The 18,852-nt window shown below is 40.0% G+C and overlaps 1 protein-coding gene across 1 annotated transcript; it reads left to right on the top strand.

Moving 5' to 3' along the window:
- The first annotated feature begins 684 nt into the window (after positions 1–684).
- LOC141577686 (uncharacterized) lies at positions 685–18,689 on the top strand. Its single transcript, XM_074363388.1, has 11 exons — positions 685–1,078; positions 1,741–1,855; positions 2,018–2,191; positions 5,350–5,456; positions 6,772–8,446; positions 10,519–10,686; positions 11,285–11,336; positions 11,716–11,785; positions 16,143–16,236; positions 17,952–18,221; positions 18,661–18,689. Exons 1-5 carry the CDS (start codon positions 867–869, stop codon positions 6,911–6,913), a joined length of 750 nt encoding a protein of 249 aa, XP_074219489.1. The 5' UTR covers positions 685–866; the 3' UTR covers positions 6,914–8,446; positions 10,519–10,686; positions 11,285–11,336; positions 11,716–11,785; positions 16,143–16,236; positions 17,952–18,221; positions 18,661–18,689.
- The last annotated feature ends 163 nt before the right edge of the window (positions 18,690–18,852 follow it).

Raw genomic sequence — 18,852 nt, 5'->3', positions numbered from 1 at the left:
GTGGTCTTTTCATAGTTATGTGGTTAAAAATTTCTCAAATGTTGTGCCATGCTCCCGAATAAATCTCAGACTGATTGAAGATTTAATTGGTGGAAATAAAAGCAAAAAAAAAAAACCAAAAAAATACAGTGAAGAAAGCATGTAAACATAAGGCTGAGCCACAGAGCAGGGTCAGCAGACATGAGGAAACACATTTTCACTTCATCTGGAGAGCGAGTGTTGGCTTCTCGAGTTTGTACTTAATGATACATATTGCCACAATCTCTGAAACCATGAAAACAGCTTTTTACTGTTTGCATCTGCTAAATTCCCTGGAGACTGGCTGGGGCCCAGAGGGATGTGGAAAGGAATACACTGGGGGATATGGAGATACAGAGGTTTTTGGTGGGGAGCTTTCTGGGGGACTAGGCCTTCAGCATCCTGTGGTCCCACCCCACTCTAACCTCAGTTGCATACAAACATGGCTTTCTCAGGGTCAAGCCTCACTTCTGGAAATGTCCCAAAACACTCAGCCACCTAGCACCAACATTTCAAAGGAATCCAAAATGGCCCACAAGCAATTGCAGAGATTTAAAATGACTTAGGCTCCCACGTGCGCACCGGGCACACTGGGCCTCTGGGCCTCTGTGCACACTCACAGGGACACTGGCTCTGGAGGGGCAGTTGAGGGACAGTTGAGGGACTGTTGAGGGTCAGTGCTGTTGCTAGGCTACGAGTGTTCCGGACCAAACATTCCAAGCCGCTGAGCTTCACAGCCAAGGTGTGGCAGCGAGACCTCTGTGGCTCTTCTGCAGCGCCAGCGCTGAGATTTGGAGGTGGCAAGAGACCAGGAGGGAAGTGAGCGGTGTCGGAAGGCGATAAGCCAGATGAAGAAGAGACTCGTTGAGTTCGTGAACTGGGTGGACTTCAGCATCCATCAGAGAGAGCGCAGGAATCGTGAGAAGCCTGTGCCTGGGTATCATGTCCATAGGTGTGAGCTAAAGGAGTTCCACAAAGCCGCATATTTAGGTGACACGCATACACTGCAGGAGCTGCTGTCACATAAGAAAAATGTAGACAGCAGAGACAGGAAGAACAGGTAACAGAGGTGGTGCGGGGTGGGGCGGGCCTAGGAGGAGCTGCCAACTGTGGTTGTAAGACATGGATTTTAAATTGCCTTCCCATGTCAGAGATGTTCAAGTGTGAGACAATGAGCATGTTAGAATCATTGAAGTACAGTGTTCTCATCCTTGCAGCAGCAAAGTAGATACACTATCATTTTACTTAATTGAACTGTTGTCTTGGTAAAACAGTAACGGTAACAATTATAATATTATCTAACAATTATTGAGCTGTTCAACTGCCAGACACTTTGCATAGCTTTTCATTTAAGCATCACAGCGGCATCCTGTAAGATAACTACTACTTCATGCCCATTTTGTTGATGAGGAAATTGAGGCACAGTCAGGCTAAGTGAGAGCTAATAAGGGACAGTGTTAAAGTAGAAGTCAGACCCAAGGTGAGCTGAATCTCAACGGCATGCCCTTTCTATTCAAACAGGTAGTTCTTCCATTAATGTGGTGAGTAATAAGAGCTAATAAATATTGTTCTTTCCCCATAGAAAGAACTAAGATAAGAAGACTAAATGTTAGTTTTAAAGGGGTAGGAATAGCATGCTGTTGAATGTTTACAATTACACGAGTAACTGTACCTTTGAACTAGTACGCTCTAATTTCCTAAAAAGCCCTCTCATGTTCTCAGGACTGCACTACACTTAGCCTGCGCCAGCGGCCAGTCATCAGTGGTGGCTCTCCTTATCCAGCGGAAGTGTGACCTGGATGCTCGTGATGAGGAAAGCAAGACAGCTCTCATCAAGGTGTGTAGCAGCCAACCGTGTCCACGTGAGATGGATTCGATTTACTTACTTAGAATAAAAATGAATTTATCTGTTTTAAATATAACGAGCTGCTGGGTCTTGAGGAATGTTAACTTGGAATGCCTAGCACTTACAGTCTGTTTCTTGGCTTGATACCAACAGGCTGTACAATGCCAGAAAGAAGTGTGTGTCACTATCCTGCTGAAACAGGGTGCTGACCCAAATCTTGCGGACAACTGTCAGAACACTGCTCTGCATTACGCCGTCTTGGCTGAAGATACATCAATTGCAGCAGAGCTGCTCTGCTATAAGGCAAACATCGAGGCGATAAACCAGGTATAGCTCAACTATTTACAAGATATTTGAAATACAGGGATTTTTCTAGCTACAGGTGTTTTATTTATAGTAGAATGTATACTGAATACACCAGGCCCTGTTACCATGGAAACAACTCCAAAGCCAAGGCCAGGGGCTAGAGGTAGTGCCCACGGAAAGGGCAGAGCTCTGTCTCCCAGCCGCACTTGTACCCCAGAAGGAGCAACTTCCCATTAGGAAGTGCCTGGGAGTGGGTGGTAGGCTCAGAGCCTAGAGAAGATGAAGGCTTGCGGGGAGTGAAGTGATGGCAAGGGCTGGGTGCCTGCCTGGGGGTGGGTGGGAGGAGGAAGGAGCCCAGTACCCAGCAGGGGGAGCTGGGTGACTGCACCTGGGCAGGGGAGGCGGCAAACCGCAGGCCCTGAGCACCCCAGGATCCCAGGTTCTAGAATCTGGGCAAGTGAGGTCAGGTCATGTTTGACAGCCAGCCAGCAGGGGCATTCACCTGTGCTGGCGGCCACATGGCCCTCCACGTACACCTTCACCTTGGGGTCTTCCATGCTCAGCCGGGTGCAGCTCCCCTGCGGGGCTGTGGCTGTAGGTGGGGAGCAAGTGATGGCGCAGCTGGTCCTCCTGCTTTTCCTCCTGGCTCTCCCCTGAAGATTTGGATTGAATAAGTCTACTCAGGTCTGGACACAGGTATTTAGAAATACTTCCCTGAGATTCTGATACAACCCTTGGTTAAGGACTATTGAATGGATATGTGTAATACATGTAAATTCACAGATCTCAAAAATAAGACGTCTCTGGAAGAGCGGGGGTTTGATAGATGCTGCTTCTTTCAGTGCTCTCGTTTCCAGCCATGTTAGCCTGACTTCTATCCGTCTCTTCCTGGCAATATTACTGGCAGTATCTATTGCCTTGAAGAGTAGCTCCTTTTCCCTTCTAACCACTGATCATTCAGTGGCTCTCAGACAATCCTATAAACTTGGTTGTGGTGAGTGATTCAGTAAGTAGAGTCAGACCCTTTAAAGATTTTGCACCATTTGTTCCCATCCAGGTCATTAGGTCAACAGGGTTTTTCTGATTGCAGTAATAGGAAATCATGAGCCTTCTTTTGGTTAAAGCTGTGTGACAGACTCTTGCAATCTATCTGTTAGATTCACTGAGCCCTAGCATAATCAAGATGACAGCTTTTTAAAATTAAAGTCTAGTTACAGTGTTGTGATAGTTTCTGGTGTACAGCAAAGTGATTCTATTATATATATATATATATATATATATATATATATATATATATATATATATATATATTCTTATTCAGTTATATATATATATTCTTATTCAGTTAAATATAAAATTCTTATTCAGTTATATATATTCTTATTCAGATATATATTCTTATTCAGCTATATATATTCTTTTTCAGTTATATATAAAATTCTTACTCAGTTATATATATTCTTATTCAGTTATATATATTTTCTTATTCAGTTATATATATTCTTTTTCAGTTATATGTATGTACATATATATATTCATATTCTTTTCCGTTATGGTTTATTACAGGATATTGAGTATAATTCCCTGTAGTATATACAGTAGGACCTTGTTGTTCATCTATTTTATATATAGTAGTTTCTATCTGCTAGTCCAAAACTGCTAATTTATTCTTCTCCCACCCCCTTTCCCCTTTGGTAACCACCAGTTTGTTTTCTATGTCTGTGAGTCTGTTTCTGCTTTGTAAATAAGTTCATTTGTATCATATTTTAGAGTCCACATATTAAGTGATAGCCTATGGGGTTTGTCTTTCACTTTCTGACTTACCTCACTCAGTATGAGACTCTCTAGGTCCTTCCATGTTGCTGCAAGTGGCATTATTTCATTCTTTTTTTTTATGGCTGAGTCGTATTCCATTGTATATAAGTGTACCATGCAAGATGGCAGTTTTAAACATCAAGACCCATGACATTAGTAACAAATTGGAATTGTTATAATAATTTAGTTTCAGCCGTCTTATGAACTGATGATCCATTTGATTAACAATCAGGGAGAATAAGATACAGGTAGATTGTAGTTTTAGCAGGCATTGGAAAAATTCTTGAAGTGGATATTATGAGTCTTAATCACAATTTTTATTTCATGTTGGGGCCCAGTGTTTTCGTGTGTAAGACATATGATTCTACAGGAAGGCAAGGTTTTACATACAAATACTTGATTTACACCCAACTGTTTGGAAACACAGCAAACATAAAAACACAAGTGGGCTATAGACTAAACATGGCCCTGGGTATGTACAGTTTGTCTCCACACATTGAGTCAACATTTAAAATTTAGGAGACTTGTGCAGAAATCTGCACTTCAGAACTTCTCCTCAAGAATCAAATCTGGTCCCCCTTGAGCCCAGGCTCCTGTGCAGTCTGCCCTGCAGAGGTGGCCCCTTCTTGGTGGGGCGTGTGTTCTCCGGTGTGCTGTCCTCACCTGGGACCTTCACTTACTCGGGCCACCTATGTTGCCTCTGTAAGCATTTGAATTTACAGTTCCTGTTGTATATTTTGATAAGTATTTCAATATTTTAAAGACAGCCTATATTAATTTATAGTCTACTTCATATTTTATAATAATCCCTTAAGAGTGGGATGGAAGTTTTCAAATTAGAATTTATAAGTTGGTTTAAGAAAAACCTTTTCTTTACATGCAAGTAGTCATATTCCCATTGGAATGTCTGCAAGCTTTATGAGATTAGTCGTAGTTGTAACTGGATAGGTTATGCATGTTGCAGACAGTATGGTATCTTTCTCCTCAGCGTGGCTCCTTAAAAATGTAGTTGATTCAGTAGCTAAATGGCTCTCTCTGGAGCAGTGTTTAGAGTGTCAGGAGTAGTAGTTGAGCAGTAAGGGAACTAGAGAATGCCTGACACACGCTGCGATAGAAGCGAAGGTTCTTGGAACCAGCAAATGTCTGAAGGGGGTTTCAGAGAATGACTTCACAGGGAAACTTTCCAGGAGGCCAAGGAGGAACCTTTTCAAGAGAAGGGGCACAGAGGGGCGAGGAGGAAGGGGCTACTTGTTATTTACTTTTTTATAGTATATGTTTTAAGTTCAGAGGCTTAAGTTTTTAAATTCAGTTTTGAAATGTATATGTAATTTTGTACATTATCAAATGTTTTTACTATTTTACAGTATAACTTCACACCATTTTTAGTCGCCGTCAGGGAGAACAAAGAAGAGATGGTCAAATTTTTGATTGAGAACGGGGCAAATGTACATGCAGTTGACAAGATGCAAAGGTACAATACTTTGTTCTCTCTCCCTCTTTTTTTTTTTTTTTTGTTTAATCTTAATGTTGTTCTAGAGTAGTAACAGCCAATCAGAAAGATTAACTTAATAAGAAGAGGATTAACTTGGAATCAACACATCATCAGTCAGGTAGAAAAGCAATTATTCTGCCTGGTGTCACGAAGAACGGTATGCAGCAGGACTCATCTTCCTTTATGGTAGTGACTGCTGTCATTTGCAACCTGATTTTTTTGGTCATGTGATCTTACCATAGTTCAGGGATTTCATTTTAGTTTTATTAGTATGGACTCTAATTTTAATTTACCTTATGAGACAGTGTTGAATTTCTTCATTCTTTTATAATTTTTTTAACCTCTACTTGGTGTATATTTTTTTTCTTAAAAGATGCATATTAAACAGAGAGGAGTTTGTTTTGCCTTTTGGATGATTCTGCTTTAAATTACTTTCTTTGAAGGATAATGATGTGATTAGGTTATCACTAAGTGAGTATCACTAAGAGAGTTACTATGACCAGATACTGTGGGCTCATCAGTTTTTATCCTTTTTCATTTCTAGTACAGTTTGATGTTTTTATTTTCAATTGATAATGGTAGAAGGAAGAAAAATAGCTTGAATTATTGAATAAACACTCCCTTTAAAGAAGACAGGTCATTGGTGGATGATAGGAAGGAGCTGGGCTTTAGAGTCAGACGAGGTTGAATTCCCAGCTCTCCTGCTGGTCAGGTGTGTTACCTGGGGGACATGATTTATCACCAACCAGTACGTTTCCTGTCACGTAAAGGAGGGTCGTCGTACATCCTTCAAGGGTGGTTGTGCCTAAGAAAGACCATGCGTAGACTGTTCAGGTTAGTGCCGGGCACATGCTTCTCAGCGTGGTTAACTGCAACCGTGACTATTTTTGTTGCCATTTTTATTCATGTTACTGTTTTCAGCCTGCAAACAGCTTCTCCTTACCTGACCTCTAGCTGATTTTAAAGCATTTATATTTCAGACTAGAGAAGAAATGGGGAATCCTTTATTTAAACCTTTACCTACTTCAGATAAGTGACCTCAGCATCCTTTCTTGTCCATCAGAGGAGTTTAAGTTAGCATCTTCTACTATGTGCTACCCAAGTAGGACAGGAGGCTTCTTTTTTGTCCCTCCATTTTGGCCTTGGAGGGGATTTGCAAAGATGAGCACTTGAGCATGTAAATGGTCAGTTCTCCAGTGGTGGGCAGGATATTAACTTGGTAAACTAGACCAAATTAACTGCTTGAGTTACGCTAACTAAGTTCCTAAGGGTGAAATTGTCTCTTTTATTTTAGATCAGCGCTCATGCTTGCTGTGTTTCATGACTCACCGGACACAGTCAAGCTGCTGCTTCAGAAGCACGTTAATGCCAGTTCTCGAGATTTACACGGAATGTCTGCTGAAAGATATGCTTGTCGTAATGGTTTTAAACAGTAAGTGTTTACATTAAAATGGCAGTTATCTGTAAATTGAGGTTGAAAATGACCTAACTGTTACTTGTTACATGACAGGTGAGAGTTCCTAGTTGGGAGCAGGCACTTTGGGGATGGCAGTGAGACCCTCCCCATCACCAGCTGGAAACCAGCAAAAGGCCAGACTAGTGAGATGGAGCAGTGGGCACGGGGTTCTTTATCTCAGGGTTTGTAAGACCTTTATCCTTAGGGTCCTACTGGTTTCCATTTCATTTCAGTGTAACCCCTATGCATGCGGTCCAAGTAATGTCACATATCTGATTTTTCTAACTAGTCATTTGGGTCTTGAAATGTTTAGCAGAGCAGAAAATCCTGTATTTTCCTTTGGGGGCTTTCTTCTATAATCTTCCTCTTGCATTTTTCAAGAACCTAAGGGATTCCCTAAGGCCACAGTGACAATCCTCTCCCAAAGGCATTGGGGCAGGGCGAGGGCATGCTAATCGTTCTCTTGTTTCCCTTGATTCAGTTGCTGCAGCGTTGGTACTAAAACTAGTTTTAACAGGATCTCCTTGGCAGCTGAGTCTGGGTCTGGATGTTGCTCTCTAAAGACCTTTAATAAAATTTTAAAAGAAGAAAAGGAGAAAGAAACTGGTCGTGCAGTCGGGTCATGACTGACCTCTGCTCCCGGGATGCCTGTGCTGATCCAGTTTCCGCGGTCTTCGTGGCGATCGACACGTAAACTTCAGCGTGACAGCTTGTTTAGTTCTCATACATATGCTTGTATGAGGTCATATATTTATAAATGAGTTTAGCTACAAGTTATATAGTAGCTGAGGTGTCCTGAATTATAAACCACGAAGAACAGCTAATCACCATAATTTGTAACATTTTCTGAAAACTGCCACATCTAAATGTTACACCTATAAAAAAAACACACATTGGGTTTTATTTGGGATTCTCAAATAGTTCCAGCATTAAAGTTCAAGAACAGATTATTCCATTCTTCCCCTATTTCTCTCAGCATCTGAGGAATACATTCTCTCATTAAATCTTTGTAATACTCTTATGAGTATTAATAACTAATTGCCTAACAAGACAGAAAGATCCCAGTTTTATAAAGGAAGACTTTGAGCTGAAGAGAAGCCCCTTTTCCAGGAACAAATAGCTGTTGGTTATAGAGCTGGGACTTCTGAGTTCGAGACACTTTCCTTATGTCAGGCTCGCTCTAGTTAACTTACTGAGCTGTACTGCCCTCAGTTCATGACTACTTCACCTTCCTTTTTTTTCTTTTTTAATTATACATCCTAAATTTAAAAGTGTAGATTGTACAAGTTTGAAGTATATGGGATAGTTGAAGTTTTGATATTACCTCTGATATTGTCTGAAATAATCTAAGAATTTAATATACTTGGTAATTGTTTTTGATATTAGTATTCAAGTAGTAATATTTATTTATCCCACTTTTTTATACACAGCCTTTACCAGCTGATTGTCGACTACACAGATGGAAATATACCAACTACTCCCCCTCAAAATACCGACCTAGGACAGAGTTCTGGTAATAAGTTACTCTTGTTGGGCCTACCATAGATAAGGAAGTAAGATTGAGGAAGTTTTGATAATGGAAGAGCAGTGAAAAAAGCCAGTGTGTAAATTTCATGTATGTTTTTATTTTTTTCATTAATTTTTTCTTAATGGTCTAGTATTCAGAATTACTTAAGAAGTTAATTGTAGGTAATTTAAAATGTGAGACAATATTGTCTGAAAACAAATTCATTTATTTAATCATGGCTCCTGAAATGCCATATTACATCTTTGTGTAAATAAGAAAAACAGGGTTTTAACTTTGTTGTACATTTCCTCTAACATTATAACAAGTTGGCCTTGTTACAGAACTGGATCTTTAATTTTTACAGCAAATGGATTACTTCCGGTAAATGAATGCTAGTTATTGCATAATGAGTAGTCTCACTAAAAAGTTATTGTCTTTAACACTGGGAGCTCAGGAATACCTTCCTGGTGCTGTAAACAAATGGCCAACAATTAGAACTGCACAGCTGGGCCAGTGTGTAGCATACTAATAAGAGATTGTTTTTTAAAGATACCTAGTGATAGTGCAGAAGTCAGGAAAGCAGTGTCTTGTTGAGAAGCACTGGTTACTTTTCACATCATTACACCAACAAGGTCTCTTTCTTACCGATTGCATTCCTCAGAAGTGCAAACAGAATGAGATATGTTGCCTTCATGAGAGTCAGATGTTTTCTTCTTTTTGGGGGATTCTTGTCATGAAACTATATTTTGTTGGAACAAGATTTTCTATTGCCATTAGTTAAAGGATTGTCATAATAAATACTCAAATAGCACAACTCAGGACTCAACAAATTGTAATAAAAGCACAGAAGTGCTTCACATGAAAAAAAGAAGACTATGCTGCCTAGATGTGACCCCTAGGGTGCTGTTCCACCTGAAATGTATGAGGGCACCTTTAATGTGGTAGGCCTGGATCAAGCAAAGAACTTCTGTTGTAGGAAATACAAAGATGGAATAGACAGAGTTTTGGTCTTCAAGGTGCTCATAACACAACAGAGTTGTCCCTGGTTAATGTCTGTATTTTTTTTAAACAGGATTTTCAAAGAAAACATTCTTATCTGTTAATTCATCCACTTAACAGATGACTCTCAAGTGTCTTTTAGGTACTAATCGCCACTGTGACTTTACAGAACGCAAACAGGTCAAAAGCACAGTTCCTGGCCTCCGGGAGCTCGTTACTGTCATCACCATTTTTAAGATTTGCTTTACTTTATTCTCTGCTTACTGTGTCCCAGAGCCCACGAGGACTTTGTAACTGTCTTTATATATATTTTTATGGGTATTTAATATGTGCCAAATACTTTAAGTCCATGGTGAGGAAAGAAGTTTTTGAAAAGTGGGTAGGATGTCAGGTAAGCCACGCAGAGCGAGTAGAAGTTTGCCAGGGAAGGAGGCAGAAGGACAGTGTTTGGTGGGCGGAACATCTTTGAAGATTACATTTGGCAGAAAGGACAGCAGTGCAGAGGCTAAGATGTGCCAGTGAACTTTGCAGGGTCTATGAGTTTCGTTTTGTTGGTGCAGGAAGGATGCTGTAGGAATGGTTGGGAACGAGGTGACTACGTAGCTCAGGCACGCTTCTGAAAGCCTTTCTAGTAGTATAGAAAGGAGGAGGTCTGCTGTAGACCTTGGGAGATGTGTCAGAAAGCTCTTAGCCACAAATAATAATAGGAGGCCTAAGTAACAGTGGCTACAGCAGCAGGAGTCAGGATTGGTTAGAAGGTTCGGTGATGTCGTCAGGATCCCAGACGCTGTCCCTCCTTCAGCTGTGAGGCTGCTGGTGTTTGATGTCGCCTTTCCTGGTCTGCTGATTGGCAGCAGCTCCAAGCGTCTTCTTCTCACCTGACAGTATCCGCAGGCGAGGAGGGCTGCTTCCCTCTGCATGTTTCCTGTTAACGAGGAAGAAAACAGAGACGCTTCCGGTAGACTTCCCCTGGCATCTTACTGGCTGGGCTACATCGCATGCTCATGCCTCAACCAGCCACGGGGGAAGGAGATGTAGTTACTGTGATGACCGCAGAATAATCATTTCTCTTTTTGCAGCTAAGAAGAGATTACCTTCTTCGCATACTGGGGCAGAAAACATCAAAGAAAAGTTGCAATTGTCCGGCAAGGACGACAAAGAAGAAATGGTTGTTGAGTTGGGAACCAGCAATGGCAGCTGCATGGATCTACTGAAGAATGTTGAGCAGAAGAGTAAGAAGATTCGATGTGAGTCTTAGGGCTTCCTGGTTGTGACATAAGGCAGGGATGCACAAGCTTTTTCTATAAAGGGCCAGAGAGTCAATATTTTAGGCCATGTGGTGTCTGTCACATCTACTCATCTCTGCAATTGCAGTGTGAAGGCAGCCCTAGACCGTATGTGAGCGAAAAGGGATGACCGTGCCCAGATAACACGAGGCCGACAAAGCCAAATGGCGGGGTGGGTTAGTCCCATGAGTGTCGTCCAGAAACACCACGCTGTGTGAGCTTGACGTTGTCAGTTTATGGTACTGATTCTACTAATGAATATCATCCTTTGTGAGTCTCGTAAAGTTTGGTTGGGATTTTGGTCCTTGTAAACAGCAGTTCACTTCAAGATATCAAATTTGGATAAACACCCTTTTTCTTTTTGATAAATATAAAGGAGGGGAAGTGGTTTTTACGCATTAATTACCTACCAGGAGTATACTCAGTATTCACTCAAGTGTGTAGTCTCCAGGTGTGGTCCCAAAGGAAAGCTTGTTAACAGAACATTGGTCTTATACTTTCAATAGTCTGTATTTTTCTATTGCTGATATGAAATCTATTTTACTTTTTTCTTTAATAGCGGATTTAGTGGTTGAGGTTTCACCGAGTAATGAAGATATCTCTGTCATCAGGTAGGATTTTATGGATTTTTAAAAATTACATGTTGACTAAGGGAACACAGAGAAAAGAAACAAGGCTTGTTGAGTGTCCTACTCTGGGTTAGACACCGTGTTATGTACTTGACATATGTTACCTCGTACAGTCACCACAACAGCTTTGCAGAGTAGCTGTGCTGATACAGCTTACTGTTAGTTAACTAGGCAAGTGTAGCTTAAGGAGGTTGACTGGTTGACCCATGATTCCATGGTTATCAAGTAGTTGACCTGTGACTTGACCATCAGGCAGCCTGGCTCCCAGATCTGCTTTCTTATCCCTCAGCATAGACTTTTGTGACTAGTTTGTTTAAAGAAATGAACTCACTCATTTTTGATGTGTATTTTTGCTCCAAAGCATTTCACCCAAACGTGACATTGATGATTCAAGGCCTCCATCAGATGATGACTTAGCTCTTCCTCCCAAGGTAAAGTGTTCTCTTGTGAAATTCATTTTTCTGCTCTGAATTTAGTTTTGTGTAGTATTTACTCTTAAAATTTAGCAGTGGTCTGCCTATCATTGTTTTATGTTTGTGTTAGAAAGTTGGTCAGAGTAAACCATTTTATAAAAATATGACAGGTTGATTTTTTTTTCTTTTCTTTTTTTTTTTACTTTGGTAAATACTGAAGATAAGGCTGAAGCAAAATGGACTAGAACATATATAGTGACAGGAAAACTGTACTGTGAAAAGGTTTCCCACCATAGAGGAAGTGTGAAGCTTGGCCAAGGATAAGGGTTCTTTGACTTTTAAACCACACTGACGGCACTTGTATAATACTCGTGCCTCAGGGACATCTTCAGTGCACACAGCTACTTACTGTGATAATCATGGCCTCTTCCTGGGGCCTTTCAGTTCCAAAACTGCGTAGCATGTGTCTCTTTTTTTCCCCTTGGACATTTTTTATTTTGGTATTAGAGAGTTGTGAGGAAAGAGGTTTTTGTTTTGTTTGTTTGCTTGTTTTACTTTATTTCTATCTCTGGTTCTGCATTAAGACTAAAATAATAATTGAAATTATAGAAATTTAGAAATTAAAATTCTGTTTCTCAAAATCCGTATTATAGATTCCTCTGTGTTTTCTAAATTATCCCATTAAGAGTATATTCAAAGCTCTTCATCTAATTGAAGAATACGTTTTCCCTGAAATAACAACCAGCTCTCAAAGTAGACTGTTAATAAAAACCATATGAAAAACCTACTTCAGAATTCTTTTGTATTATAGTTTAAAAAAGTATGTCCAGTCCTCGTGTCCCATTCTAAAATTTCAAGTTTCAGATACTTTGTAGTATAATTATTTACATACTCATTTTATAGCCCCTGCATCAGCATACACCGCTAGAGATTAGGGAATATAATTGTGCATTTCCTGGAGCACGTAGAATAAGGTCTTAAATGTAAGAAGCATTTTAGTATTTTTTGAATGTGAGTGCATGAGGAGACATGGACTTCTGCACCACGCTGCAGGTTATATAACACGCACACTCTATCATAATGAAATCTATTTGATTGTACAGGTAATATAGTACACGTACTATGTCATAATGAAATCTATTTGAATTCTAAAAATATGACTTCAATTTGTATTCCCTTTGTTTAGGTTGTAAAATTCAGTTGTTATGACAGGAAATCTGTCATAAATGCCAAGGAAATAGATAAGAAGTATATGATGAATAGGAATAAGTTACAGTCTGTTTTCCAGTATCTACCAATTGTGAGCTTAGAATTTGAGATGAAAACTTTTTAACCTTCTTTTTAGCCCCCTCTCATGTTCCATTCAATGTATCTTTTCAAGCTATATATTATGCTTAGAATCCTGATTACCTGTTCTTTCTCTAAGTGGAAAGTTGATGTGTTAGGAACTTTCTAAAATCTATTTTTCTCTCTCTCTAGTAATAATTCACAGTGCTCAGGTAGTGAGAGATGACCGTGTTCAATTGAGTGACTTCTAGTGACAAAATTTAAGTCTTACTTATAGTAGTATTTACAAACAAATGGTTGTAGATTAGTACAAGTCAGTATTATTGGGGATATATTATGAACAAAGGCCTTTGTTTTATATATCATATATTTTGATATTTTTATAAAATTTGCTGAAGAATAATATATATACTTGCATATGTAATTTATATATTTTTATATATATAATAAAAAGGTTAAACAGAGGCTTTCATTCATAGTATATCCCTGACAATACTGATACATCACCGATCTATTATATATAAATGCTGAAATACATGTATTTCTCCACATGCCTTGTTATACTTACATTTTCCTTTTTTTCTTGCCTTAAGTTTGTACTTGACTAGTCATGTTAAAACATAAATGCAGGGATGTTTTGACTTCACTTTCTCACTTTTACATTTGCCCAGCAAAATTTTTTCCTCATTTTAACCCACACTTAGTAAAGTCATTCCGTGCCACGTGTCATACCACTGCAGACTGCACTTCTGTTAATTTTCCAGACTCACCTAATGAAACTGGTGTATGTAGTGCAAAAACCAAGGCTTAGAAGTCATAGGGAATCGGTTTGGGTTCTGAAGTTACATTTTCTAAAAACTAAAGAAAATAATTCTTGGTCAGCCTGTGACCAGCTGTTTCTTTGTTATAAATGAATGTGTAAAACTCTTCGTGAGATTCAGAGAGAAACAGGTTGTAGTAAAAAAAAAAAAAAAACCAACCACAAATAATGGTGTGTTTGTTTGTTTGTTTAACCACTTTGACCTTGAAAAGACAGTGCTTGCGACTTGCAGGTAGTATTATCTTTGGATTGTCAATTAGAGCTGCAAAGAACATTTCAGGAGAAGCAAAAGCATGGGGAATAATAATAAGTATGTGGGGTTAAAATACCAGCAGTTTGGTTTAGTGATGTTTTGCTGAGGACAGCCCATTTTGGGTAGGGAAAATAGCGTGCACTGAGTACCTTTATGGTGACCAGACTTGAAGGCAGCTAAGTGCAGGGTAGTGGTGACCTATTCCAAGGTGATAGCCGTGGAAAGAGGTCAGAAGAGCCTGAGCCCTTGGATCCCGGCAGCTCCTGCCTGGTGGCACAGCACTGTACTTGAAGTCAGCAGACGTGGCATCCTGGTTCTGACCCACTGTGGGATCTTGGAAACACTTGTCTGACTTGTTTGAATGTCAGTGACCTCGTTCAAAAACATGGTACTGATACCTACCTCTCAGGTTATGTGTCGTGAACAATACTGTGGTAACAAATGTGAAAACACATTGTCAACTGTAAAGGGTGCTATAGAAACGTAAGACAGAATGATCACAGTGGCCACTAGGAACCTACTGAAATGTTGAGGACACTTTTCTAAAATCTGAAGGACAATAAAATGGGAAAGTTAGAGCGGGCACGGGGACTTCTCATTTTGGGTACGTTAAGTGTCAGCAAACTATTACCGGACATCTCTGATAGGTATACAGTTCTTTGGTACTTGACGCTTTCTGGGGACTTTAGATGATTTGACCTTAAATAAACTCCTGTTGCTGAACACCGACTAGCACCAGGCAGCTAGACACTGAATGTAGCAGTTGAGGGGTTAGGCTGTAGTGGCAGGAACACAAGAACAAGTAAACAGGAACCCTTTATCAGGGACAGTAAGTCCTTCACTTAAGGAACATGGAGAGCGTTAAGTTAGACAACAGTGGGGGAGTTTGTAGTTAGGCTGGGGGTTGAGTAAGGGTGGAATTTAGGTAGTCAGAAAGGAGCTGAGTGTGACCAAAGCTGCCAGGTGATGGACAGGAAGGAGCCAGTCACACGAAGGTCCAGGGGAGGGATGTTCCGGACAGAGAGAACAGCGGGTCCCGTCTGCTCATCACGGTGCTCCAGCATGTTGGAGTGGCCAGGAAGCAGCAAGTGTGTAACCGTCCTTAGAATCACTTTTATTATTGTTATGTGTAGAGAAGAGAATGTGCATCCTAAGGGCCTGGCACAGGCGGTTGGTCACTAAACAGTGTTCTTATTCTTCCCTTAGTAAAGTAAAGCTTATGGTACTTTTTTGAAGAGCAGCATAGCTACATTTAAAATTTCTCTGCTGTTAATTTAAACATAAATGTTTTTCTTTCCACTTTGGTACTTTATTCAACTATTTTTCCTATCAATAAAAGTTTTATCAAATAATCGTTAGATTCTGCTAAGCCTTTGTTTACTGAAATGTAGCAGTTTCCACAGTGTTCTTTTAATACTCAACATGACAGACTCCAAGGCTTCTTTTCATGCCAAGTATGTTATTTTAATATTAAAAGCAATATCTGTCCTAAGAAACAGTTTAAATTTATAGCATGTATACTTATTAAAGCATATATTTAAATATGTATATTTTTAATTTTATTTTTTATTGAAGTGTAGTCAGTTTATAATGTTAGTTTCAAGTGTACTGCAAAGCAATTCAGTTATACACATAAAAATGTGTATTTTTTAAAATGTCCTCTTCTTTTGTCGAGGAATGCAGAATGGAATTAGGTATTTTGAAGTTAATTCTTTGTTGAAATCTGCACATAAGTCAGTATTTTGTCTATGAAAATATTTGCTCTGGCTTTCCATGCTCAGTTTACAGAGTCAGAAGCCAACTGAAGATAAAAGGTAAGACTTGATCTAGAGAGTCTATATGAAATTTTCTCTTTAAATGTTTGGGTTTCCAGGATATGCTTATTTTGTTTTTAAGTCTAATTGCTTTTAAAGTAGGAAATTTAAAAATAATAATAAGGTAGGAAACACAGGTATTTTCTTAGAAAGGGATAAGGGAATCTTTATGCAACTCATTATTAATATTAATTTTAACAGAGTACCTCCGAGATTCAACTACGGAGCCATGTTGGTCATTTATCTGGATCTGCAGGTCTAAGAGAAAAAAATACATTAAATGGACAAATAGAAAGTAAGCACTGTATTTTATAAAAAAAGTCATTTGACAGAATGTTGATTTAAAACATGGATTTGGATCTGTTCTCTCAGCCAAAGAAAATCACCTGTTGAACGTATAGTGAGAAAAAAGAGGAGGAAAGGAAGTAAATTGTATATCTTATCGGGTGTCAGCAAGAGATTAAACTAGAATGCTGTTTAAGGAGCTCAGTTGTTAGCTTTCTTTCAAGATGCTCTGTGACCTGAGGACAGTCAGGAAATCAGGAGGAGGGAAGGAGAGAGCGAAGAATGAGAGAGGTAGAGAGGAGGGGAGAAAATGAAGGAAAAGGAGGGGGGTCCCTGGCAGGAGGTGGTAATGAATGTAGAATAGTTCTTTAGAAGAAGGAAGAGGAGTGTTTGAAATGAGGTGGGTATGAAGTGAGCTGCTTCCAGCACCAAAGCTTGTCCGGGAAGCTCAGCAGAATGTTCCACTCCCTCGTCCCCCGATCATTAGGAAGGCGGTGAGGACTGCGGTACCTGATCACGCAGAGCTGGCTGTGCCTGCCGTGGGTGAGCACAGGCGTGTGTGGTCAGCTGTCAGTGTCTGGACCTTCGTGTCATGCAGCGTGCTGCTGCCTTACAGGATGGTGTCTCATAGGCCAACAGAAGAGAGTGGGAAAGAGGAAGAGGGCAGGGTGCGTTCCGGGGAGGTCAGGGGCGCTGGAGCCTGGTAAAGAGTCCACTGGAAAGTCTGCAACTCCTGATGCAGCTTTCAGGGAAGTGTTACAGTGAGACGCGTGCGGCTGGATTTCAGAAGGATCAGTTAAGTCCGAGTGCTGCAGAAGCAGACTCGGTATAGACCAGAGTTGCTCACGTTTTACTCAGTCACCTGGGGACCCAGTGAAAAGTGCACATTCTGAGCAGTGGGTCTGCGTTTCTAACAAGCTCTCAGGTGATGCCCTTGTTGCTGGTCTTCAGATCACGCTCAGAGGGTAGACTTGTGTTTAGGGGAATCTGGAAAAAGAGCCACTGGGGAGTTAAAGACACAACAGCATCAAGGAAAAGCACGATTTTGTGTTTCTTTCTGAGCACGTTCATAGCCAGAGCGAGGCAAAGAGTTGAAGTAGAAATTAGAGATGTAAGCTACTGCTGCTAAGCAGAGAGGGAAAAGAAGTGGTGGGCATCATCCATCCAAAGAATAGAGAAGGGGAAGAATTAAGACCACAGATCTAGAGGTACCTTTGAAGAGGAAAGTGAAAGGAAGGAAGGAGGGAAAAAAGGCCGCAGGTAGGTGATTTTGGAATTGAGGGGAATCTTGAGAGAACTCCTTTTCGATGGCATCAGTATCTTTGCACTGAAGCCAGGTTTGATCACTGCCACTACAGAGAATACTGGAATCCGGAGGGGGCCTAGAATTGGGGTAAACCACTGCCACTCCTCCTATCAGGCTTCAAAGATACATGTTGCTTTGGTATTTGTTATTCAAGTGAGATTAATTTGAATATGAAGCATTGGCTGTGTTGTTGTTGTTTTTAATGGTACCTAATTTTTTGATAAGATATTTGTTTCACAATAATCCTTTTAAACATTAGCCTGATTTACCAAACCAATTTTGGAAATAAAAGAAATTAATAGGATTCATTCCATAAATGCAAAAGTTGTTATTTTCAGTGACTACTACACAGGTTTTGAAATATAAAAGACTTTTAATGTCTAATAATTCTGTGGCAATGAATTTTTTTTGATCACCAGATTTCAATATTGAAAACTCAGTATACATTCTTTCTTGCATGAGTGGATCAAGAAACTTTGACGGCTAGAGGATCCAAGAAATGTAGGCACACCGGTAGCCCATGTGGGTATGGAAAAAAATGAATATTTTTATGAACGATTATTCTACAAGTGTGTATCCAAGCCGATCAATTCATAACACTTTCTCTGACGAGAAGTGAATTGCACATTCAAATGAACTGCCATCACAGCTCTGGACTTCCTAAATCACAGGACGAATTGAAGAGCGTGGTAAATACTTGTAGTCTAATGGTGTCAGTCGCATGTAAGATGTGCTGTTGCGTTTTACCGTCAGCTTTCACATTTGTCTTCTTGGAGCCGTGACTTGCTCCTCTGATTAAAGATCGCTTTTCTCCTCCTCAGGCAGCATGTTCACACTGGTACATGTGCACGTTTCTAGTTTATAAAGTCATTTGAAACATAATCGTACTTTTGAGATCTTACCTGCATGTTTTGTTAAACCTATATTCCTGCTCTTTATTCAGTGTCTATAACGGATTCCTATTTCTGCCTTGTTGCTGTCCTAACTGCCCCTGAAATCAAAACACCGAAACCTAACGTGTTCATTTCCAAAGCAAGCATGAGGATTGCGCTCAGTACTAACTGCATGACTGGATAGTTGGCTTTCATATTTACTTATAATTGATTATGTGTCCCTTTTGGCTTTTAGATTCTACTGAAAAGTATCCTCACCTGAAGGTAAAAACTTTTATACTTTTATCTTGAATTTTTTTTTTTTTTTTTTTAATGAGGGTACTGGGAATTTAGCCTAGGACCTCATGCACTGCTAAGCAGGCACTCTGTCACTGAGCTAGACCCTCCCCCCTTGAATTATTACTACAGATTGTATCAAATGTACATT

Source organism: Camelus bactrianus, chromosome 5 (assembly GCF_048773025.1).
Source record: "Camelus bactrianus isolate YW-2024 breed Bactrian camel chromosome 5, ASM4877302v1, whole genome shotgun sequence".
Lineage (NCBI taxonomy): Eukaryota > Metazoa > Chordata > Mammalia > Artiodactyla > Camelidae > Camelus > Camelus bactrianus.
This window is presented reverse-complemented; position numbering and strand designations above follow the sequence as displayed.